The 25,933-nt window shown below is 39.5% G+C and overlaps 1 protein-coding gene across 7 annotated transcripts in view; it reads left to right on the top strand.

The window, feature by feature from the left end:
• LOC123456679 (fibrous sheath-interacting protein 2-like) overlaps positions 1-25,933 on the top strand; it is a 94,111-nt gene that overhangs the window by 43,525 nt on the left and 24,653 nt on the right. For all 7 annotated transcript variants that reach the window (XM_045140638.1, XM_045140641.1, XM_045140639.1 and 4 more), the window contains 16 exons: positions 5,219-5,281; positions 5,980-6,051; positions 7,945-8,016; positions 9,613-9,681; positions 11,776-11,844; positions 13,010-13,081; positions 14,064-14,132; positions 15,153-15,224; positions 15,940-16,008; positions 17,131-17,196; positions 17,822-17,893; positions 18,893-18,964; positions 22,400-22,497; positions 22,897-22,942; positions 23,163-23,254; positions 24,876-24,936. In XM_045140638.1, coding sequence (XP_044996573.1) covers positions 5,219-5,281; positions 5,980-6,051; positions 7,945-8,016; positions 9,613-9,681; positions 11,776-11,844; positions 13,010-13,081; positions 14,064-14,132; positions 15,153-15,224; positions 15,940-16,008; positions 17,131-17,196; positions 17,822-17,893; positions 18,893-18,964; positions 22,400-22,497; positions 22,897-22,942; positions 23,163-23,254; positions 24,876-24,936 — 1,134 coding nt within the window. The remainder of the gene's footprint in view (positions 1-5,218; positions 5,282-5,979; positions 6,052-7,944; positions 8,017-9,612; positions 9,682-11,775; positions 11,845-13,009; positions 13,082-14,063; positions 14,133-15,152; positions 15,225-15,939; positions 16,009-17,130; positions 17,197-17,821; positions 17,894-18,892; positions 18,965-22,399; positions 22,498-22,896; positions 22,943-23,162; positions 23,255-24,875; positions 24,937-25,933) is intronic.

Raw genomic sequence — 25,933 nt, 5'->3', positions numbered from 1 at the left:
ATAAATAAAAAATGAACAAAAAATATTTTAAAAAAATACAGTTAGAGACAGTGGAGGAGACAGAGAGAGATTGTGAGACTTTCAGTAAAATGAACCAATTGATAAGTAAATGATGGGGTGTGTGTGGATTAGTATGTATGTACAAAGGAATTTAGCATCCACAGCTAAGGGTATAAAGAAAGAGAACAAGAGCCAGGTGTGGTGGCACAAGCCTTTAATCCCAGCCGAGGTAGGAGGATCTCTATGAATTCAAGGCCAGCCTGAAACTACATAGTGTTCCAGGTCAGCCTGGGCTAGAGTGAGACCCCTACCTTGAAACTCAAAAGAGAGAGAGAGAGAGAAAGAACAAGGGGCTGAGGAGATTTCTCAGTGGTTAAAGGCACTTGCAGCCAAGTCAGATGGCTTGGTTTCAATTTCCTGTATCCACGTAAAACCAGATTCATGAAATGGTACATTCATCTGGAGTTCATTTGCAGTGGCAGGAGACCCTGGTGCACCTATATATTCTCTATTTCTTTCTCTTTCTCTCTCTCACACACACAAATTTATAAATATAAATAAAAATATTTTTGTAAAGGAGAATAAACAAGGCATGGTGCCACACACCTTTAATCCCAGCACTCGGGAGCCCAAGGTAGTAGGATCACTGTGAGTTTGAGGCCAGCCTGTGAGTACATAGTGACATTCCAGGTCAACCTAGGCTATCAAGAAACAGAAAAGAAAAGAGACAAGAAAGTAAAAGGAAAACTTTTAAAAGTGGGAGATAAAGAATGTAGAGCAATAGAAGACAGAGAACATGAGGAAGATAGAAGGAAGGAGGTTGGTTTGTTAAATCAGGAGAGTCAATAATTATTTGAGAGAGACAACAAAAGCAGGATTCAGGAGTTTATAAAGGAGCATATAACAAGAGTCAGGTATTATTGTGGGACGGAGAGCTTCAAAAAGTGGAAGGCAGTATGAAATGTTGCAACATGTGTGAAAGTTACATGACTGATTGCTTCAGAAATAGGAATGTAAGAAGAACTTTAAAAGAAGAAGGAAGTAAAGCAGAAAGAGTTGGATAACGGGAGGGGCAGGAAAAGGCACAGAGTAAGGGAAAGAGTAAGAAAGTACATTTTTAAAAAGATGACATGGTACAAAACATAAAAAGCAAGGTAGGCATTGCTCACAGCTGTAGGCCTAGCACCTGGGGCGGGGGGCAGGAAGACCACTAATTTCAAGATCAGTGTGGCATACATAACATTTTCTAAGGCATCCTAGTCTAGAAAACCAGGCAGTGGCTCAACCCTACAACCCCAAAAAAGCACAAGTAAAGTGATGAAATATGAGAATGAGAGAAAAGTCTCTGAAAGGAGCCAGAGAGAAAACCAAATACACTTGTCCCTACAACTGAAAGATTTAAGAGGAGAAAATTCTAAAATAGATGATAATAATGGATTTAATTAGTCAGATCAGACTATAAAAATGGAAAACAATCAAAACAGAAACAGTCCCATAAATAGAAGAGAAAGAAACAAATAAATACTGAAATCAGAAAAAAAAAATTCAAGAAAATCAGCTGAACAGTATTTACTGTCCTAAACAAGTTTCTCAAGACTGCTACAATAGGAGAAAGAGAAGAGCCAATAAGAAAAACTAAGTATACTTGTCAATGAAAGGTAAAAATGTAATACAAAGCCAGGCATGGTGTGCACAACTTTAATCGTAGCACTTGGGAGGCAGAGGTAGGAGGATCACCGTGAGTTCAAGGCCCTCCTGAGACTACACAGTGAAATCCAGGTCAGCCTGAGCTAGAGTGAGACCCTACCTTGAAAAACCAAAAAAAGAAAATACTAGAATATATAATGATGCAATATTCATTGAAATAGATCAGACTGAGGCTAGAGAGATTGCTTCGCAGTTAAGGTGCTTGCCTGCAAAGCCTAAGGGCCCCAGTACCTGCATAAGCCAGGAACATGCATCTGGAGTTCGTTTGCAGTGGCTACAGAGGCCCTGGCACACCCATTCTCTCTCTCCCCCCCCCCCCATATATATGCCTCTATTTATTTCTCTCAAATAAAATATTTTAAAAAATTTAAAGGGCTTTAGAGTTGGCTTTTTTAAGGCATTTGCCTGCAAAGCCAAAGGGTCCCGGTTCAATTCTCCAGGACCCACATAAGCCAAATTCTCAAGGGGGCACATGTGTCTGGAGTTCGTTTGCAGTGGCTGGAGGCCCTGGTGCGCCCATTCTCTCTCTCTCAAATAAATAAATAAATAAATAATATATTTAAATTTTTTAAAAATTGGCCTAGAGAGATTGTTTAGTGTTTAAGGCACTTACCTGTGAAGCCTAAGGACCCATGTTTGACTCCCCAGATACCACATAAGCCAGACACACAAGGTGACACATGCTCAAGGTCACATATATGCACGAGGTGGATGACAGTGGCTAGAGGCACTGGTGCACCAATTCTCTCATAAAAAAAGGCCAGTCTGGGGCAGGGGGATTGCTTAGTTGTTAAGACACCTGCTTGCAAAATCTAATGACCAGGGTTCAATTCCCCAGTATCCATGAACAGCCAGATGCACAAAGTAGCACATGCATCTAGAGTTCGTTTGCAACTGCTAGAGGCTCTGGTGCACCCATTCTGTCTGTCTCACTCTTCTCTCTATCTTCTCTCTTTTTGTAAATAAATAAAAATATTTTAAAAAAATAAAAATAAAAATATTTTTTAAAGGCAGGTCTGTTGGGCTTGCTCCCCCCCCAAAAAAAAATCAGACTAAAAAGTAAAAACCAGAAAAAAGGAAAAGGACTTCACAAGAAAATAGAGAGGAAAGCAAAATTAACAGAAATCAGAAAAAAAAAAAAGGTAAAAGAGGCTGGAGAGGTGGCTCAGCAGTTAAAGGCAAAGCCTGATGGCCTGGATTCAGTACCCTGGTACTCACATAAAACCAGATGCACAAAGTGGTACATGTGTCATGAATTTGTTTGCATTGGCACTAGGCCCTGGCATGCCCATACTCATTCTCCCTCCCTCCCTTCCTCTCTCCCTTTCTCTCTCTTGCAAATAGGTCAATAAAAATATTGGGGGTTGAGGTAGGGTATCACTCTAGTCCAGGATGATCTAGAATTTACTATGTAATTTCAGGATGGCCTTGAACCCACACCAATCCTGCTGCTTCTGCCTCCCAAGTGCACTGCACTATATATATATATGAAGTTAGGCATGGTGGCACATCCTTAATTCCAGCACTCACTCAAGAGGCAGAGATAGGAGGATCGCCGTGAGTTTGAGGCCAGCCTGAGGCTATATAGTGAATTCCAGGGTCAGCCTCAGCTAAAGTGATACTCAACCTCAAAAAAGTGTGAAAGAAGAGAGGTTCAAAGAAACCAGCACAACAGTAGTTACTACTAAATAGTACTCTCAGGACTGTGGCAATAGGGGAAAGAGAAATCAACTTTGAATGCAGCATGGGTGACTGGGCCTTTATAGACTAACAGCAGAGTGGAGGTTGGCAAGCACAATTTCTAAGGAGATACCTCAAGGTGGGTGGCAAGGATTTGGCTAAAGGGAACTAAACATTTTTTTGTGAAACAGGCCAGCGGAAGCAGATATCACCCCAGGAATGGTATAGGGAAACAAAAAGGAATGCCTTGTAAATGGAGCATAATCAAAGGTGCCTGGCTGACCTGATCTGGAAAAGTTCCTGATAAAACTGGATTTTATACGGAATTATACCAAAGGCATATCAGAAGGTTCAGGAACCTAAACTTACATTTTGTAAGAAAGAATCTTGGTCAATATGGACAGATTGAAGAAAGCAGATAACTTAAAAAAATGGGTGCATGGAGCAGGAGCACATCATCAGGAAAATAGCTGAGAGAAAAAAAAATAATATTAAAGCTTGGAAAAATGGGGAGGTAAAGTGAAAGATAGTATCAGAAGGAAGGAGAAAGCAAAGAGCAAGGGAGGGTTTTAAGCCCCCTAAAAATTATTATTATTATTATTAAAAATTAGTAACATGTAAGAATATGCTTATAATGCAGAAAAATCTTCTATTCTCATCTATATAATGATGAATTTCTTGTACTGCTTACCAGCAGTGTAACAATCTCTGTTACCCTGTGGATTAAATGGCCTAATTACACAATAGGTACAGCTTGCTCCACACTCCCAGAGGAGAGTAACCTACTTTTGGCAACTAAGCTATCTCTAAGACCAGTTAAGAACCCTGAATTGAGGCTAGAGAGATGGCTCAGCAGTTGAAGGTGCTTGCTTGCAAAGTGTGATGGCCTGGTCCAATTCCCTAGCACCCATGTAAAGCCATATGCATAAAGTGACATATGCATCTAGAGTAGTCTGGAACCTGTTTGCAATAGCAGGAAGCCCGCATGTGCCCATTCTCTCTTTCTATCTCTATCTCCCCTTGCATGTAACTAATAAATTATTTTTTTTTTAAATAAAGAACACTGAATGCCCTCATTTCCTACTGCTGAGCTTGTCTCTGTACTATTCTACTACCAATGAGAACTTCAGGCAGATCTTCAGCCTCTGTCTCTAATGTTGGCTCAGCAGCCCTGCCTCCCTGGGAAATTGACCTCCAACTCCTTTTTTCTACCTAGAGAACTAACCTTCCTGGTTGCTGAATACAGTTGCTACTGATACTACTTGAGCTCAAGGTCCTACAAACCCAGCGAGGACCAAGATTCCTGAAATGCACTTTCTTTGTTCTGCCCTCCTTTGGCTCTGGTATTTTGATAATGAGAGGGACATGTCATGCCACATGCAACAAATATTTAAATTGCAATATATATGTCCACCACAAGTGCAATGTTTATCACTTTTATTTCCCTAGTCCTTTTGGAAAACTCCAACTCAGTTTTAGTAGTCAGTTGTCATTTTTATTTTTTATTTATTTTTAATTTTTTTGGTTCATTTTTTATTTAATTATTTGAGAGCGACAGACACAGAGAGAAAGGCAGAGAGAGAGGGAGAGAGAATGGGCGCGCCAGGGCCTCCAGCCACTGCAAACGAACTTCCAGACACGTGCGCCCCCATGTGCATCTGGCTAACGTGGGTCCTGGGGAATCAGGCCTCGAACCGGTGTCCTTAGGCTTCACAGGCAAGCGCTTAACCACTAAACCATTTTCTCCAGCCCCTGTTGTCACTTTTAGTATTGATAAAATTTTATTTTACCATCTATGCTGTTAAAAATAAATTTCTGTTCTTTTTTTAAGACCATGGGAGCAAGAAGAAAGCCAGTTTGATGAGCCAGACAAAAGAACCTCCAGAACAAAAACGTAATTATAAACTTCTGCTTAAAAATAACAACTTGATAGAATACTGCTTTTGGGAAATGATTGCCTCTGCTTATAATGCAAAAAAGTTCTCTATACACTGCCATCAAATGATGTATTTTGTGTAATACTTAGGAACTGGTCACTTCCAAAGATGGCATCTTGATTACACAGCTGAATTAATCAATTCCACACTCCCAGAGTAGGGAACACCTCTTATGAGGATGACAGCTTTGGAAATGCAGTTGGGAAGCCTGCCTATCCCACAGTCCCTGCAGCTGAACTGGTCTCTGTGCCTTGGTATTCCCTGTGAGAACCCCACACAGACCTCTAGCATGCCTGCCCTTCCGCCACCCCTTGCTTAGCAGGGAGGTTGTGCCTCTGACACCAGATAACCAAATGGAGGTTGTGCTGATGGTACTGAAGCCTGTGGCCCTGGGAACCTAAGGAGAACTAAGACACCTGCCAACATGCTTCCCCATGGCTTCCTTTGGCTTAAGGCTTTGGAGACGTATATCAATAAGCCAATAACAGCACAAATATCTGATTCATCACATATACTTATAAAATGTTAGAATGTTCCTCACATCCTTTAAGAAAAAAAAAATAACCTAATGCTGTGGAAGTGGGTTCTTACTTGAATATTTCACATTTTATACTTTTCTCATCTCCCCTGTTAAAAATAAATGTCTTTTTTAAAGGTCTTTCATCTACTAAGCCAAGAGTATCTTTGAAGGAAGATCAGTCAACTGAGGAACATCAGGAAGGAAAACGTAATTGAAATTTTATACTTAGAAATTAGTAATCTGTGGAACACTGGATTTGGGAATGATCTCTTCTGGTTATAGTGAAGGAAAACCCTGAACGTTCATCTATCAAGTGGTGTATTTGGGGTACTGATTAAGTCAGTGTCATCACCTCTGTTGCCCTCTTTATTAGAAACTCTTAATTACCCAGTGTGTTGCGCACTTCACTTTCCCAGATCAGAAAACCTTCATTTTACAAATGACAACTTGCCACCCCAGTTCAGACCACCAGTCTTTCACAGTTCCTGCTGCTGAGCTTGTCTGTGTGCTGTTCTGCAATGAGAACCTGAGGCAGATCTTCAGCCTCTGTCTCTAAGGCTATAGCACCAAGCTCAGTAGCCCTGTCTCGCTGGAAGTTTGGCTCCAAACTTTTTTGCACGTGGAGAAGCGTCCAGGATCTACTGACGTTTCTAGAGCTTATGGCCCTTCAAACAACTATAATGAGAACCAAGTCCCTATAATATATAGTCCTAGCCTCCTGGAACTTTGAGAAATTTATAGCTACAGTAACATATCACTCCACATGCAACACATACTTAAATTGCAGTGTTTATATCTACCAGCAGTTGAGTGTTTCCCACTCTTGGTTTCCCTAGTCTTTTGCAAAACTCCCACTCAGCAATAGTCAGTTGTCATTTTAATATTGATCATTTTATATTATTATCTCTGATGTTCAAAAATAAATGTCTTTTATTTTTAAGCTCTTAATCATACCTTGAAGAGAACCAGTTTGACTGATTATCAATTGTTTCTATAACCTCTAGAACAGAAAGATAATTATAATCTTTTTTTAATAGAATTTAGTAATTTGAGGGAGCACTGGGGTTGGGTATGATCTCTTCTGCTTATAACGTTTTCTATCCTCTTCCATCAAATGATGTGCTTTAGGGGCTGGGGAAATGGCTTAGCGGTTAAAGCATTTGCCTGCGAAGCCTAAGGACCACAATTCAATTCCCCAGGACCCATGTAAGCCAGATGCACAAGGGGGTGCATGCATCTAGAGTTTGTTTGCAGTGGCTAGAGGCCCTGGCATGCCCATTCTCTCTTTCTCTCTATCACCCTTTTCCTCTTTCTCTCATAAATAAATAAATAAATAATTTTTTTAATGATGTGTTTTGGCCAGGCATGGCGGCACATGCCTTTAATCCCAGCACTGGGGAGGCAGAGGTAGGAGGATCACCATGAGTTCAGGGCCACTCTGAGACTATACAGTGAATTCCAGGTCATCGTGAACTAGAGTGAAACCCTACCTCAAAAACACAACAATAAAAGATGTGTTTGTGTAATGCTTTAGAAACTTATAACCTTCTCTGATTGCCTCTGGACAGGACACCCAAATTATTCCACTAGTGTGGCTCTCTCCACAGTCCCAGAGGAGGGAAGCCCTCTTTTGAAGCTGACAGCCCTCTGTGCTCAGTTCAGAAGTCTGAAACTTGCCCACAGTCTCTGCTGCTGAACTGGTCTCTGTGCCTTGGTATTCCCTGTGAGAACCCCACACAGACCTCTAGCATGCCTGCCCTTCCGCCACCCCTTGCTCAGCAGGGAGGTTGTGCCTCTGACACCAGATAACCGAATGGAGGTTGTGCTGATGGTACTGAAGCCTGTGGCCCTGGGAACCTAAGGAGAACTAAGACACCTGATAACATGCTTCCCTTCCTTTGGCTTCATGCCATGGAGAGCTATATCAATAATCCAATGACAGCAGAACTATGTTATCACATATATCTGTTAAAAATTAGGGTGTAGCACACATGCTTTTAGAAAAGCCTAATCCTATGGAAGTGGGTTCTTCCTTTAATATTTCATATCTTACACTTTTCTCATCTCCCCTATTAAAAAATATATATATCTTTTATAAAGGTGCTTCATCCACCACACCAAGAACATCTTTGACTGAGGACCAATCAACTGAGGAACATCAGGAACGAAAAGGTAATTGAAATTTTATAGTTAGAAACTGGTAATCTCTGTGAATACTGGATTTGGTCATGGTCTCTTCTGGTTAAAGTGAAGGAAAACCCTTCATGCTCATCTATCAAGTGGTGTATTTGGGGTACTGACTAAGTTAGTGTCACCACCTTTGTTCCCTCTTTATTGGAAACTCTTAATTACCCAATGTGCTGCTCACTCCATACTCCCAGAGTAGGCTCTCTTGCTTTTTGTAGCCCACAACTCTCCATCCCACTTAAGGCCACTGATCTTGCCACAGTACCTGTTGCTGACTTTGTCTCTGTGCTGTTCTACTCCCAATGAGAATCTTAGGTAAATCCTGAGGCCTTGTCTCTAATGCTGGTCAGCATCACTGCTCTCCAGGGAATTGACCTCTAACTCCTTTCAGCATACAAAACAATTTTTCAACAATGCTGAACACAGGTGTTACTGATGTTTCTTGAGCTTGTGGCCCTACAAACACAGTGAGGAACAGGATCCCTAAAATGCATTTCCACAGCCCTGCCCTCCTGTGACTTTGGGCTTGTGATAACAGTGGTAACATGTCACACTACATGCAAGAGATATTTTAATTATATATGTTTATAAATTATATATACTATAAATATAAATATTAAATATATACTATAAATTTTATATTTACATACATATATAATCACCAGTAGAGGGGTTTGGTGTTCTTGATTCCCTGGTCCATTTGGAAGACTGGAAATGTAGAATGGCCTGGTATGATTTTCATATTGATCATTTTATATCATCAGCTGTGCTGTTAATAATGATTATCTGTTCTTTTAAAGATTTTCCTTAGTTCACGAAGAAAACCAGTTTTATTGACAAAATATTGTTGACAGAACATCTAGAACATAAATGCAATGGAACCATATGTTTAGAATTTAGTAATTTGAGAGAGTAGTACATTTGGAGAATGAGCTCTTCTGCTTATAAAGCAGAAAAGTCCTCTATCTTCTTCCATCAAGTGATGTGTATTGGGTAATGTTTAAGAGCTTGCCACATCCTCGATTACCCTCTGGATTAGGAGGCTGAATAAAACTGTAAGTATTGTGTTCTTCATGTTCCCATAGTAAGAATCCCTCTTAGGAAGCAGACAGCACACCAAGATCAATGGGGAAACGTCACTTTCCCAAAGCCCCTTGCTGCTGAACTGGTCTCTCTATCTTTGTATTGCCTTTGAGACTCTCACACCAATCTGTAGCATGTCTGCAATTCTTTCACCCCCAGCTCAGCAGCTCCTCCTCCTGGGGAAGTTGTACCTCCAAGTCTAGATTTTCAAATATAGTTTCTCCTCATGGTTCAAGCCTAGGGTCTTCTGAACCTAAGAAGAACCAAGACACTTGTCAGTATGCGTTCCCTTATTTGGCTTCAGAATTAGGAGACATGTATCAATAACCCAATGACAACAGAAATATGTTATTTAACACACATATATTTAAAGTAGTAGAGTGGTCCTCACATCCTTTTAGAAAAGGCTGATTAAGCAAAAGTGGGTTGCTATTTAATGTTTCCCATTTTATCATTTCATCATCTCTACTGTTAAAAATAAATGTCTTTTTCTTTAAGGTTCTTCATCAGTTGCAAAGAAAACAAGTTTGGGTGAAGATCAATTATATGAAGACATTTATCCAAAATGTAATTAAAATTTCATATATAAATTAGTAAATAGATGATTTGGTAAAGATCATTTTTCCTCATAGTGTAGAGAAAGGCTCCTTGCTTTTCTATCATATGATGTATTTTGGTTATTGATCAAGAAATGTGTTCCGGGTCTGGAGAGATGGCTTAGTGGTTAAGCACTTACCTGTGAAGCCTAAGGAACCCGGTTTGAGGCTTGGTTCCCCAGGACCCACGTTAGCCAGATGCGCAAGGAGGCGCACACGTCTAGAGTTCGTTTGCAGTGCTGGAAGCCCTGGCGGGCCCACTCTGCTCTCTCTCTCTCTCTCTCTCTCTCTCTCTCTCTCTCTCTCTCTGTTACTCTCAAATAAATACATAAAAATTAAAAAAATAAAATAATTTTTTAATAACAAAAAAGAAATATGTTCCAGCTTCTGCTGGCATCTTTATTACATGCCCTAATTGCTCAACTGGTGCTGCTCAGTCAACACTCCCAGATGAGGCAATCACCCTGTTTTGTTATTTTTAGTTTTGAGAGAGGGAGAGAAAGAATGGATGCACTAGGTCCTTCACCCTGCTGCAAATGAACTCCAGACACATGCACCCCATTGTGACACCTGTGTGACATTGTGTGCTTGTGCCACTACAACATGGGACCTAGACATTTGAACATGAGTTCTTGGTTTTGCAGGCAAGCACCTTAACCACTAAACCATCTCTCCAACACTTTCTCCCTTTTTGTAGCCCACAACTCTCGATCCCAGTTAAGACCAATGTCTTCCCACAGTCCCTGCTGCTGAGCTTGTCTCTGTGCTGTTCTACTACCAATGGGAACCTCAGGCAGATCTTCAGCCTCTGTCTCTAAGGCTGGTCAGCATCCCTGCACTGCAGGGATTGTCCTCCAACACATTGTTTCCACATAGAAAACTATTCTTCCACAATGCTGAACACGGGTGTTACTGATGCGTCTTGGGCTTGTGGCCCTACAAACATAATGAGGACCAAGATCCCTAAAACGCATTTCCACAGTTCTGCCCTCCTGTGACTTTGTGGTTATGATAACAGTGGGAACATATCACACTGTACACAAGAGACATTTTAATAACATATTTTATAAATTATTATATATTTCATACATAATAAATATATACTATAAATTATATATAGAGAGATATGCATATAATCAATAGTAGAGTGTTTTCCATTCTTGATTTCCTTGCCCATTTGGAAGAATGAAACTTAATGTTAGCCTGGTATCATTTCCATATTGATCATTTATATCGTCATCTGTGCAGTTAATAATTATCTGTTCCTTTTAAGCTTTTCCTCAGTCCAAGAAGAAAACCAGTTTTATTGACGAAATATTGTTGCCAGAACATCTAGAACAAAAACATAAGGATTCCATATGATTAGAGTTTATTAACTTGAGAGAGTAGTACATTTGGGGAATGATCTCTTCTGCTCATAATACAGAAAAATCCTCTAGCTTCTTCCATCAAGTGATGTGTGTTGGGTAATGGTTAAGAGCTTGCCACATCCTCTGTTGCCCTCTGGATTAGGAGCCTGAATAAAACTGTTAGTATTGCTCTCTCCATGATCACCGCAGTAAGGAATCCCTCGTAGGAAGCTGACAGCGCCCCTAGCTCAATGGGGAAACGTCTCTTTCCCAAAGCCCCTTGCTGCTGAACTGGTCTCTCTATCTTTGTATTGCCTTTGAGAATCTCACACCAATCTGTAGCATGTCTGCAATTCTTTCACCCCCAGCTCAGCAGCTCCTCCTCCCAGGGAGGTTGTACCTCCAAGTCCAGATTTTCAAATGTACTTTCTGCTCATGGCTCAAGCCTGTGGTCCTCTGAACCTAAGGAAAACCAAGACACTTGTCAGTATACTTCCCCATGCCTCCCTTATTTGGCTTCAGACTTAGGAGACATGTATCAATAAGCCAATGACAACAGAGATATCTTATTCAACACACATATGTTTAAAGCAGTAGAGTGTTCCTCATATCCTTTTAGGAAAGGACAATTAAGCAAGAGTGGGTTGCCATTTAATTTTTCACATTTTATCATTTTGTCATTTCTAGTATTAAAAATAAATGTCTTTTTTTTTAAGATACTCCACAAGTCGTCAAGAAAAAAAGTGTGGCAGATGACCAGCAGTATGAAGAAGTGGATACAAAATGTAATTAAAATTTCATATCTAAAATTAGTAACAAGATGATTTGGTAAAGATCATTTGTCCTCATAGTGCAGAGAAAGCCTCCATGCTCTTCTTTCACAAGATGTGTTTGGTTATTGATCAAGAATAATGCCCCAGCCTCTGCTGGTCTGTTTATTACAAGCCCTGATTGCCCAACTGGTGCTGCTCACTCAACACTCCCAGGGGAAGCTTTTTCCTTTTGTTGTTATTTTTATGTTTTAGAGAGAAAGAATGAGAGGTAATGGGTGCATGAGGACCTTCAGCCTTCTGTGAATGAATTCCAGACCCGTGCACCCCATTGTTGAACATGTGTGACATTGTGCACTAGTGCCACTGTGCATCTGGCTACATGGGACCTGGAGTCTTGAACATGGGTTCTTTGCCTTCACAGGCAAGCGCCATAACCAATAAAAGATCTTTCCACCCATTTCTCCCATATTGTATCCCACAAATCTCAATCCTAGTTAAGACCAATGTCTTCCCACAGTCCGTACTGCTGAGCTTCTCTGTGTTGTGCTACTATCAACAAGAACTTGAGGCAGACCCTCAACCTCTGTCTCTAAGGCTGGTCAGCATCACTGCACCACAGTGATCGACCACCAACACCTTTCCCCTACACAGAAAACTATTCTTCCACAATACTGAACACAGGTGTTACTGACACTTCTTGAGCATGTGGCCCTACAAACATAATGAGGACCAAGAGCCCTAAAATGCATTTCCACAGTCCTGCCCTTTTATTATTTTGAGCTTGCTATAACACTGGGAACATGTCACAATACACACAAGTGATAATATATATATATATATATATATATATATATATATATATATATATATATATATATATAAATTTTACATATTATAAATACATAGGTTAAATATAGATTATAAATTATATATGTATACACACAGATAGATGATAGATAGATGATAGATAGAGATAGATAGATAGATAGAAAGAAAGAAAGAAAGAAAGAAAGAAAGAAAGAAAGAAAGAAAGAAAGAATCAGCAGTAGTATGTTATCCATTCTTGATTCCCTGGTCCAATTGGAAGACAGAAACTTACTAGTAGCTTGGTTTCATTTGCATATTGATCATTTTATATCATCTGTGCTGTTAATAACGACTATCTGTTCCTTTTAAGATTTTCAGCCAACCATAAAGAAAACCAGTTTTATGGATGAAATACCATGGCCAAAACGTCTAGACCAAAAACGTAAGGATTCCATATAATTAGAGTTTAGTAATTTGAGAGGGTAGTACACTTGGGGAATGATCTCTTCTGCTTATAATACAGAAAAATCCTCTATCTTCTTCCATCAAGTGATGTGTGTTGGGTAATGCTTAAGAGCTTGCCACATCCTCTGTTGCCCTCTGGATTAGCAGCCTGAATAAAACTTAGTATTGCTCTCTCCATGGTCCCCATAGTAAGGAATCCCTCTTAGGAAGCTGACAGCGCACCTAGCTCAATGGGGAAACGTCACTTTCCCAAAGCCCCTTGCTGCTGAACTGGTCTCTCTATCTTTGTATTGCCTTTGAGAATCTCACACCAATCTGTAGCATGTCTGCAATTCTTTTCTTTTAATTTTTTTATTTTATTTTATTTTTATTTATTTATTTGAGAGCGACAGACACAGAGAGAAAGACAGATAGAGGGAGAGAGAGAGAATGGGCGCACCAGGGCTTCCAGCCTCTGCAAACGAACTCCAGATGCGTGCACCCCCTTGTGCATCTGGCTAACGTGGGACCTGGGGAACTGAGCCTCGAACCAGGGTCCTTAGGCTTCACAGGCAAGCGCTTAACCACTAAGCCATCTCTCCAGCCCATGTCTGCAATTCTTTCACCACCAGCTCAGTAGCTCCTCCTCCCAGGGAGGTTGTATCTCCAAGTCCAGATTTTCAAATGTACTTTCTACTCATGCCTCAAGGCTGTGGTCCTCTGACCCTAAGGAGAACCAAGACACTTGTCAGTATACTTCCCCATGCCTCCCTTATTTGGCTTCAGACTTAGGAGACATGTATCAATAAACCAATGACAACAGAGATATCTTATTCAACACACATATGTTTAAAGCAGTAGAGTGTTCCTCACATCCTTTTAGAAAAGCACAATTAAGCAAGAGTGGGTTGCCATTTAGTGTCTCACATTTTATCATTTCATCATCATTACTGTTAAAAATAAGTGTCTTTTCCTTTAAGGTAATTCATCATCCGCAAAGAAAAAAAGTTTGGCTGAAGATGAGTTGTATGAAGAAGTGAATCCAAAATGTAATTAAAATTTCATATTTAAAATTAGGAAATAGATGATTTGATAAAGATCATTTGTCCTCATAGTGCAGAGAAAGCTTCCATTCTCTTCTATCACGTGATGTATTTTCGTTATTGATCAAGAAAAGTGTCGCAGCCTCTGCTGGTGACTTAATTACATGCCCTAATTGCTCAAGTGGTACTGCTCACACAACACTCCCAGAGGAGGCTTTCTCCTTTTTTATTATTTTCTTTTATTTTTGAGAGAAGGAGAGAATGGGTCTACTAGGTCCTTCACCCTGCTGTGAATGAACTCCAAACACGTGCACCCCATTGTGACACCTGTGTGACATTGTGCACTTGTGCCACTGTGCATCTGGCTACATGGGTCCTAGACATTTGGATATGAGTTCTTAGGCTTCTCAGGCAAGCACCTTAACCACTAAACCATCTCTCCAACACTTTCTCCCTTTTTGTAGCCCACAACTCTCGATCCCAGTTAAGACCAATGTCTTCCCACAGTCCCTGCTGCTGAGCTTGTCTCTGTGCTGTTCTACTACCAATGGGAACCTCAGGCAGATCTTCAGCCTCTGTCTCTAAGGCTGGTCAGCATCCCTGCACTGCAGGGATTGTCCTCCAACACATTGTTTCCACATAGAAAACTATTCTTCCACAATGCTGAACACAGGTGTTACTGATGCGTCTTGGGCTTGTGGCCCTACAAACATAGTGAGGACCAAGATCCCTAAAACGCATTTCCACAGTTCTGCCCTCCTGTGACTTTGTGCTTGCGATAACAATGGCAACATGTCACACTACACAAAGTGACATTTTAATTAAATATTTTTATAAGTTATATATATTATAAATATATACTATAAATTATATATATGTGTGTGATCAGCAGTAGTGCTTTTCCTACTCTTTATTCCCTGGTCCAATTGGAAGACAGAAACTTAGTAGTAACCTAGTTTCGTTTGTATATTGATCATTTTAAATCATCATCTGTGCTGTTAACAATTATTATCTGTTCCTTTTAAGCTTTTTATCAGTCCATGAAGAAAACCAGTGGTGTTGATGAAGTATTGTTGCCAGATTCTCTACAACAGAAGCGTAAGGATACCATATAATTAGAGTTCAGTAATTTGAGAGGGTAGTACATTTGGGGAATGATCTCTTCTGCTTATAATGCAGAAAAGTCCTCTATCTTCTTCCAAGTGATGTGTGTTGGGTAATGCTTAAGAGCTTGCCACATCCTCTGTTGCCCTCTGGATTAGGAGCCTGAATAAAACTGTTAGTATTGCTCTCTCCATGGTCCCCATAGTAAGGAATCCCTCTTAGGAAGCTGACAGCGCACCTAGCTCAATGGGGAAACGTCACTTTCCCAAAGCCCCTTGCTGCTGAACTGGTCTCTCTATCTTTGTATTGCCTTTGAGAATCTCACACCAATCTGTAGCATGTCTGCAATTCTTTCACCCCCAGCTCAGCAGCTCCTCCTCCCAGGGAGGTTGTACCTCCAAGTCCAGATTTTCAAATGTACTTTCTGCTCATGGCTCGAGCCTGTGGTCCTCTGAACCTAAGGAGAACCAAGACACTTGTCAGTATACTTCCCCATGCCTCCCTTATTTGGCTTCAGACTTAGGAGACATGTATCAATATGCCAAAGACAATAGAAACATCTTATTCAACTCAGATATTTTTAAAGCAGTAGAGTGGTCCTTACATCCTTTTAGAAAAGGTCAATTAAGTAAGAGTGGTTTGCCACTTAATGTTTCACATTTTATCATTTTATCAACTCTACTGTTAAAAGTAAATTTCTGTTTTTAAGGTACTTCTTCCATCTCAAAGAAAAAAAGCTTGGCAGAGTATCGTTTGTATGAAGACCTGGATCCACAATGTAATTACAATTTCATATTTAAAATTCATAAATAGATGATTTGGTAATGATCATTTTCCTCATAGTGCAGGAAAAGCCTCCATCCTTTCTGTCATGTGATGTGTTTTGGTTTTTTATCAAGAAAAGTGCCCCAGCCTCTGCTGATGTCTTTATTACAAGCCCTAGTTGCTCAACGGGTGCTGCTCAGTCAACACTCCCAGAGGAGGCTTTTTAACTTTTTTTTTTTTTTTTACTACTTTTACTTTTTGTTTTGTTTTTCGAGGTAGGGTCTCACTCTAGCCCAGGCTGACCTGGAATTCACTCTGTAGTCTCAGGGTGGTCTCAAACTCACAGAGATCCTCCTACCTCTGCCTCCCGAGTGCTGGGATTCAAGGCGTGCACCACCATGCCCGGCCTACTTTTATTTTTTGAGAGAGAGAGAGGGAATAGATGCACTAGGTCCTTTACCCTGCTATGAATTAATACCAGACATATGCATCCCATTGTGGCACCTGTGTAACATTGCACACTTGTGCCATTGTGCATCTGGCTACATGGGACCTGGAGATTTGAACATTAGTTCTTAGGCTTTGCAGGAAAGTGCCTTAACCACTAAACCATCTCTCCATCCCAGTTAAGACTAATGATCTTCCCACGTTCTCTGCTACTGAGCTTGTCTGTGTGCTGTTCTACTATCAATGAGAACCTGAGGCAGATCTTTAGCCTCTGTCTCTAAGGCTGCAGCACCATGCTCAGCAGCCCTGCCTCCCTGGCAGTTTGACTTCAAAAGTTCTTTCTACCTGAAGAGCTGTTCTTCCATAATGCTGAACAAAGTGCTACTGAAGCTTCTTGAGCTTGTGGCCCTACAAGTATAGTGAGAACCAAGATCCTTGCAATGCACTTTCTCAGTCCTGTCCTCCTGTGTGACTTGGGGCTTGTGATAATTCTTGTAACATATCACATCACATGAACAAAGATAGGTAATTTAAAAATAAATGTCTACGAGCATTTGATTGTTTCTCAATGTTATTTCTCTGGTCCTTTTTGAGAACACCAAGTCAGCAATAGTCATTTGTCATTTTAATATTGATCATGTTATATTATCATCTCTGCTGTTAAAAATAAATATTTATTCTTTTCAAGCTCTTCAGTCAAGGAAGATAGTCAACTTTGTTGCTGCGCCATTCCCAAAACAGCTACAACACAAATGTAATTATAAACTTATGATTAGAATTTAGTAATTTAAGAGAGTACTAGTAATCATTTAGAAACTTGTCACCTACTCTGATTTCCTCCAGATTTGAGGCCCAAATTATTCCACTAGTGTGGCTCTCCCCACAGTCCCAGAGGAGGGAAGCCCTCTTTTGAAGCTGACAGCCCTCTGTGCTCAGTTCAGAAGTCTGAAACTTGCCCACAGTCTCTGCTGCTGAACTGGTCTCTGTGCCTTGGTATTCCCTGTGAGAACCCCACACAGACCTCTAGCATGCCTACCCTTCCGCCACCCCTTGCTCAGCAGGGAGGTTGTGCCTCTGACACCAGATAACCGAATGGAGGTTGTGCTGATGGTACTGAAGCCTGTGGCCCTGGGAACCTAAGGAGAACTAAGACACCTGATAACATGCTTCCCTTCCTTTGGCTTCATGCCATGGAGAGCTATATCAATAATCCAATGACAGCAGAACTATGTTATCACATATATCTGTTAAAAATTAGGGTGTAGCACACATTCTTTTAGAAAAGCCTAATCCTATGGAAGTGGGTTCTTCCTTTAATATTTCATATCTTACACTTTTCTCATCTCCCCTATTAAAATATATATATATCTTTTATAAAGGTGCTTCATCCACCACACCAAGAACATCTTTGACTGAGGACCAGTCAGCTGAGGAACATCAAGAACCAAAACGTAATTGAAATTTTGTAGTTAGAAATTGGTAGTCTGTGAGAACACTAGATTTGGTAATGGTCTCTTTTGGTTATAGTGAAGGAAAACCCTCCATGTTTATCTATCAAGTGCCTCAGCCGTGGCAATCAAACTCCAGATGCTTGAGCTACCTAGTGGGCATGTGTGACCTTGTGCTTACCTCACCTTTGGCTAACATAGGATCTGGAGAGTAGAACATGGGTTCTTAGGCTTTTCAGGCAAGCGCCTTAACCACTGAGCCATCTCTCCAGCCCATCTTTTTTTTTTTAAGATGGTTTGGACACCAAAAATTAATTGACCTTTGCTGATCAGAAATTCTTTCAAGACCTTCTAGAAGCAAAATTATTTGCAATTTCTTGAGTGGGAATTAATTTATAGGTGTACTGAAATTTGTGACAATCGGTCTGCCTGTAATGTAGATAATCCTCTACCTTCATGTATCAAATGATATATTTTGAGTAAAACTGAACAAAGTTGCTACCTTCTCTGTTGCTCCATACACATGCCCAAAATGGGGTACCTCACTTTTTCTACAAGACAACCCTCCATTCTCAACTCAGAACAATGACTTTCCCACAGCCCCGGCTACTGAACCTATCTCTTTACATTTCCATTCCCAATGAGATCCTAAGGCAGATCAGCCTCTGCTGTGGCCCTTTGCTCACCAGCACCACCTCCCAGGGAGGCGTTGCCTCCAACTTCTTCATTCCACCTAGAGAACTAGCCTTCTACATTTCTGACAAGAGGTTTAAGATCCCTGTGAGTTCACTTTCTATATCCTGCCCTTCATTTGACATTGTACTTTTAAGATCTACAATAATATGTCACATGCATGGCAGCAGAAATGTTTTGACACGAGGAGTCCCATAGCATAATTAAAAACCCTACTGAGTAGGAGTCAGGTATCATTTTAATATTGGTCATTTTACCATCTTCCTATTTCCGCTATTAAAATAAATGTCTTTTGTTTTTCTTTTTAAGATTATTCCCCAAGTACTAAAAGAACAAGTTTCCCTGGTGACAAACTGACTCAAGAACATCTGGAACAAAAACGTAATTGAAATACTGTGATTAGATATGAGTAATCCATAGCTGGCAGTGGTCTCTTCCACTTAAAGATATTCTCTTCCATGAGATGATGTATGTCAAGCAATGTTTATGAATACTGTCACCATGTCTGTTGTTCTCTGATTTACACTTCCTAATTCATGTTTGTTCTCTACATTCTCAAAGCAAACTAGCCTACATTTTGCCACCGACAACTCTCCAAACCTAGTTCAGAACAGTTGCTTTCCCAAAGCCCTCTATACTGACCTTGTCTCTATATTTTTATGTTTCCAACAAAATCCCAAGGCATTTCTTGAGCCTCTGCTTCTGCTTCAGCCAAACCCTTACCCAACATATTCAGGTCTGTCCTCAAATTCTTGTTCCAGCTGAACAGAACTTCCAGTAGTGTCTCTCAGGCCTGTGGTCCTAGGAACTCATGAATCTGCCTTCCTTTGGCTTTGGCCTTTTGATACCTACAATGATAACAAGTCACATTACTGGAATCAGAAATGCTTTATTTGCTACTTACATTTCTGCAACAGTAGAGTGTTTTCAGCCTTGTTAGCCTGATCCCTTTGAAAAAGCACAACTGAGTAGCAGTCAGGTTTTGGGGTTTTTTTTGTTGTTTTTTTTTATTATTTATTTATTTATTTTTGTTTTGTTTTGTTTTGTTTTGTTTTGTTTTGTTTTGTTTTGTTTTGTTTTGTTTTGTTTTTCAAGGTAGGGTCTCACTCTAGTTCAGGCTGACCTGGAATTTACTATGTAGTCTCAGGGTGGCCTCAAACTCATAGTGATCCTCCTCCCTCTGCCTCCCTAGTGCTGGGATTAAAAGCATGCGGCACCATGCCCAGCAGTTCTTTAAAGATAAATATTTAATTATTTTTTTCAACTCCACTATTAACATATATGTCTTTTTTAAGGGCAACTCACATATGGTTTATTTTAATAATGTACCAAAAATAATTTTCACTGATTTAATTATTACTTAACATAGTCAACATGACATTTTCAGTTATAGTAAACAATATTAACTGTTTTATTAATCACACTCAGGAGGGATGTTAAGGTGTTTTTAATCACATAACATAAAACTAAACATTTTACCCTATGAATATTTAGTTCATTTAACTAAAGATTTTCAACAGACTTAAATTTCCCAAAGTAATGTGCTAATGAAGGAGATTTAAGAGAAAACTGACTTCTTATGGGCAGTGTTACAGTGAGGTTCACTTTGCTGGCAGAAATCACCCAACCAAGAGAAGCTTGTGGGGAACAAAAAGGGTTTATATTGGTCTACAGAGTTGAGGGGAAGCTCCATGATGGCAAGGAAAAATGACAGCATGAGCAGAGGGTAGACATCACCCCCTGGACCACATAAGGTGGACAATAACAATCAGAGAGTGTACCAAATACTGGCAAGGGGATATGGCTATAATACCAATAAGCCCACTTCCAATAATACATTGCCCCCAGGAGGCTTTAATTTCCATTTGCCATCAGCTGGGGACACGTGAGTTTATGGGAGACATCTTTTTTTTTCAATTTTTAAATTTTTATTAACATTTTCTATGATTATAAAAAAATATCCCATGGTAATTCCCTCCCTCCCCACCCCCACACTTTCCCCTTTGAAATTCCATTCTTCATCATATTACCTCTATGGGAGACATCTTAATCAAACCACCACATTCCACCCCCAGCCTCCAGAAACTGATACCCATACATGATGTAAGATGCAATACATCCATCCAACTATAAAAGTGCCCATAGTTTTTATCAATTCAATTTATATTCATAGACCCCCATAGTGCAAGATCTTTTAACTGAGCCATAATACCAAAAAGTTTCAAAAAAGTCCATAATGGCACACAATAAACATCTACACTGCAAAAGATGCATTGGGCATAGCAAAGAACTATTCAGCCAGTACAAGATTTAAAACAACTAGGGCAAACATCCAACTTTGTAGCTCCAAGTCCAACAACTCTAGCCAGTGACAAATCTCCAAGTCCAATAATTCTAACCAGCAACAAGTCTCTGGAGTTTCAATACCACCCCTCCAGCTAGGCTACTCACAGTCATGGAAAACTTCATCCTGGGCTGGCAGCTCTCCTTGGCCGTCATCTCATGGTCTCAGCATCCCCATTGGGTCTCCACTGCAACCCATAGTTCATCCTCACAATTACATCAGGTGTCCATGCAGGCATCCAGCAAACCTACTTCAAACTTGCCCATGGCCATTTCTAAAACACAAGACTGTGTTGCAAACTCAGTGCCCCCGCCCTTTCCTGCATTTCTTATACTCCACAATACCAGGTAGGTTGGCAATTTGTTAATCCAGGAGGGAGTAAAGCATACTTTGAAGAACAGGGTTGCAGTGGAGACCCAGTGGAGATGTCAGGAGCACAAGATGGCTGCGAAGAAATGCCAGCCACAGATGAAGTTTTTTAGGTCTGTGAGTAGCCTAACTGGAGGGGCGGAATTGGAACTCCAGAGACTTGTTGCTGGTTAGAATTAATGGACTTGGAGACTTGGCACTGACTAGAGTTGTTGGACTTAGAGCTAACAGAGGGAGAGAGAAGCAGAGGCAGATAGAGAGAGAGAAAAAATGGACACGCCAAGGCCTTCTAACCACTAAAAATGAACTCCAGACACATGCGCCAACTTGGGCATCTATCTGGCTTATGTGGGCACTGGAGAATCAAACCTGTGTTCTTTGGCTTTGCAGATAAGTGCCTTAACTGCTAAGTCCTCTCTCCAGCCCATAATGTTATTTTTTTTTTAATTTATTTGAGACAGGAAGACAGAGAGACAGAAGGAGAATAGGTATGGGCATACCAGGGCCTTCTGCCACTGCAAACAAGCTCCAGACACATATACCACTTTGTGTATCTGGCTTTTTATGGGTACTGGGAAATCAAATCCAGGCCATTAGGCTTTGCAAGAAAGCACTGTTAAGTGCTGATCCATCTCTCCAGCCCCAAGAAAGATGTTTTTATATCTATTCTGAATGTCTTTGGGCTGTTGGTAGTCATATTTCATTATTTCATAGACTTAATATGTCAAAACCAAAGAAGCTATGTATTTTAATTACATGCAGCTTATTGTATTTCAATTCTAATTTTATAAAGTTGTTTAAAACTATGTAATTTTCAGGCTGGAGAGATGGCTTACCAGTTAAGGCACTTGCCTACAAAGCCCTAGAACTTCTGTTTGAATCTCCAGGTCCCACATAAGCCAGGCACACAGTGATGCAAGTGTGCCATGTTTCACATGTGCACAATGAGGCACACACATCTGGAATTTGTTTGCAGCAGATGAAGGCCATGGCACGCCCATTCTCTCCCCACCTCCTGTCTTTCTGTCTGTCTCTCTCTCAAAATAAATATTTTTTTAAAGTCTAAAATAAAACTATGTAATTTTCCTTTGGTTTACTTTTAGAATCAATTCAGTATTTTCATGGTGATAAAATTTCTGCTAATATTTCAACCACCTTACCACCTCAACTGAGGAATGTACAAACTATGACAGAACAACAGGTAAAAAGTTATATTGCATATGTTTTACATTGATTGTAAATTTATCTGGTTAGCTTTTTATGTATATGAAGTATCCCCTTCATTAGCTTGTTACTGACTAGTTAGAGATTATAGAGTTCTACCCAAACCTAAACTCTCTCCCTGACAAAGAAGGATCCCTGATTCAGCTTCATGCTCCTCATGCCATAAACTTTAAGAGAAATGAGCTAAAACTTTTGGTGCTGATAATAAATATGACCATATTGAAGAAGATAGCGAACATTTATTGAGAAACTACTGTGTGCAAGGAAGTAGGGTTCAGTGGAAGGCCACTGTGATATATTGCTGTAAAGTGGGTAAAGATTCTTTCAGAAACTTAAATGCTAATGAATGTTTTTCCTTTAATGTTATACCATACAGGAAGATAAAGAAATAGCAGGGACGTCAAATCTGTCATATAACAGCCGTAAGTAAATGAACAGTATTCAGTTCCTTTTTGGTTGAATAATTGTAGTTTTCATGTTTACAATTTTTTCCTAGTTATAAAATGTATGCTTTCTTGATTCTAATATTTGCCATGGGAAGTTTAAAATTATTAATGGTTATTAATGTGATAGTGTTACATTTTTAATTATGGCTGGGTTTTATAATATTTAATATTTAGTGGTACCTCTTCTTTCCCCCAGGAATCAGAAGTATTCCATTTAATGTTCTTCCTACTTCTGCGAGAAGAACAGAAGTTCCCAGGCATTCTCTTCTAGATATTACTAAGCCAGAGGCAAGTAACATTAGTTCTGGTAGCATATGTAACCATAATAAATGAAGTAGGAAATTAAGACCAATATTACAATAAAATTTCATTAAATAGCAATTTATAACAGGTTTATTCCCTTAAATGAACCATTATTGACAACAATTTTATAAAAATTAAAATATGAACTTCATTAACACTGTTAGTTTACTTCAGCCTACCGACAATTAAAACTGTCATTTATATTAATGCTTCCAAATTGAAAGGGTGGAGAATACCACTAACAGTTGTAAGCTGGCAGCAGAAAAGTGCTGAGCCTTCAATTTTAAATTTCTTAGCAGCATATATTCACAGTGCAACTTCTGATCATGGCATAAATTTTCTCTGGAGGATGCCAACTTGTTAGTATAGGAGTCAACTCCATATCAGATATTTGGCTCTATTAGCACTATATAAACTGCTTCTACTGCTCTAAAAAGTTAGCCTGATTTGGGAGAGGCACTTTCAAGTAGAAAACATAACTGAGATCTTTCACAAATAAAGTTTACATAACTGAGTTAGAAAGTAGCATCATTTGCCATATCTTACATTAATTGCATAGTGACAGGCACACTTACTTGTAATGGCCAACATGTCACACATCAAACATAAACTTTTCTGTATAAACAAACATTTGTGAAACATCTACTATGTGTAGGATGCTACTGTGTCATCATCCATAATTAGTATGCTAAGTATCTAAAGAAAGAAACAACTTCTTTGAGAAAGCCTGTACTCACATATCATATTTTTTTATAAGTCTTAATATGGAACCAGAAAAATATGCCCCCCTCTAGTATAACATGGGTGACACTTAATGGTATATATTTTGCCAGAAAGTCAAGAAGCAAGTTTAGTCCACCAGTTTTTAAAAGAGACTTTGGCAATATGAGCTGATCAAATGGCAGAAGTATTTTACTTCCTTTGAGAGACAGCAGGAACATTTTTATTACAATAGACTATGACACTATTTTCCAACTTGCTTCTCTCATCCTATTATTGTTGGGAAATTTACTTCTGGTGGCTTGTATTCAGTCCTCAGTACTGGCAAAAAACTAAACTCTATTGAGTTTATATTCCCATATAATTACTCAAGCAAGTAGAATTCTTGAGCAAGTCAAAGAGAGTAATGTTGTATGTATGCAGACAGCTTGCTCTCTGTCTTCTAGCTCTCTAAGGATATTTCTTTTATAGTTAACTTACTTTTAAAACTGCATATATTCATTTTTGCTGTTCAGTTGATAACTTTCCAGGCTGACCAATGTATGCATCAGTTATTTTTTATTTTTGCCTCACTGAAGATCAAATCCAGAGTCCTGAATAGGCCAGGCGAGTATTCTACCACTGAGCTATAGCCCTAGCTCCTGCTTTATTTTAGAATATAAATGAATTTTGTTTACCTCTGAATTTGCCAAATAATGATATGTTTTACATAAGCAAAGTAAAATATGGATATTTTTATAATCTTTTTAAATATGTGCTTAAGTTGTTTTCTTAGCTTTTATATATTTTTACTGTGAAAAAAAATAGCCAATTTTCAAATCCCTTGAAAGCTTCTCTTGGTGGATTTTTTGTTTCATTGTTTATATTTTTATTCTGGAATACATAGATTACACATGGTAGCTTCAATGGGAAGAAGACCAAGAAATCAAGTTTGAAAAGAGAGTCAGGTAAATATTAGCCATACTTATTAAGTAAATTGCACAAACCATTTCACTCAGCCAATAATTTTGGATTATCTGTTACACACAAGGCACTGTGTTAATTAATGAACACTCTAAGCAGCAGAACCATGATCCCTACCATTGGGTTTGAAAGTTTAGTGGAGAATAATCATGTTAATGATCACAACCAAATGTACCAAATGGATAATGAAGTCTACATAAAGTGCAATGGAAGCCTAGGGAGGCAAGATAAGCTTTCACAGAAGAAAAACATGGCAGGGTGAACCTTCCAGGAAACAAAAATGCACCTGCCAAGTTAAGACATTAAAGCATGGTGTACTTCATGAGGACAACATGTTTCAGAATTGCTCAAAGTAAAAAATTGCAGATGAAGATTGACTATATGTAAGGTTTGCATCATTAAGTTTTTTTTTTAATTTTTTTAAATTTTATTTATTTATTTATTTGAGAGTGACGACAGAGAGAAAGACAGATAGAGGGAGAGAGAGAGAATGGGCGCACCAGGGCTTCCAGCCTCTGCAAACGAACTCCAGACGCGTGCGCCCCCTTGTGCATCTGGCTAACGTGGGACCTGGGGAACCGAGGCAAGCGCTTAACCGCTAAGCCATCTCTCCAGCCCATCATTAAGATTTTGATGAGCCAGGTCAAATATTTTCAAATTACCCTATTATCAAAGGGAAGATATTGAAGAACATCAGCAGGGGCATAATGTGGTCACACTTTGCCTGTGCAAACGAGGGAAATTGAATTAGAGACTAAGGTCAAAGAAAGGAAGATGATAGCATTTATTAAATACTTACTGTGTACCAGGTACTATGTTAAACACCTGATAGTCTCTTGTTTATAACTTCCATTTTGATAAATTCATTACTATTTTATCCATCAATCTACATATGAATGAATTATGCACCACAGTGGTAAATTATCTTACCCAAAGGTCACATGGTATATTTCAGAGCCAGTGTTTTAACCCAGATATGGC

Source organism: Jaculus jaculus, chromosome X (genome assembly GCF_020740685.1).
Source record: "Jaculus jaculus isolate mJacJac1 chromosome X, mJacJac1.mat.Y.cur, whole genome shotgun sequence".
Classification (NCBI taxonomy): domain Eukaryota; kingdom Metazoa; phylum Chordata; class Mammalia; order Rodentia; family Dipodidae; genus Jaculus; species Jaculus jaculus.
The sequence above is the reverse complement of the archived record's forward strand: the minus strand, read 5'-3'. Positions and strand labels throughout refer to the sequence as shown.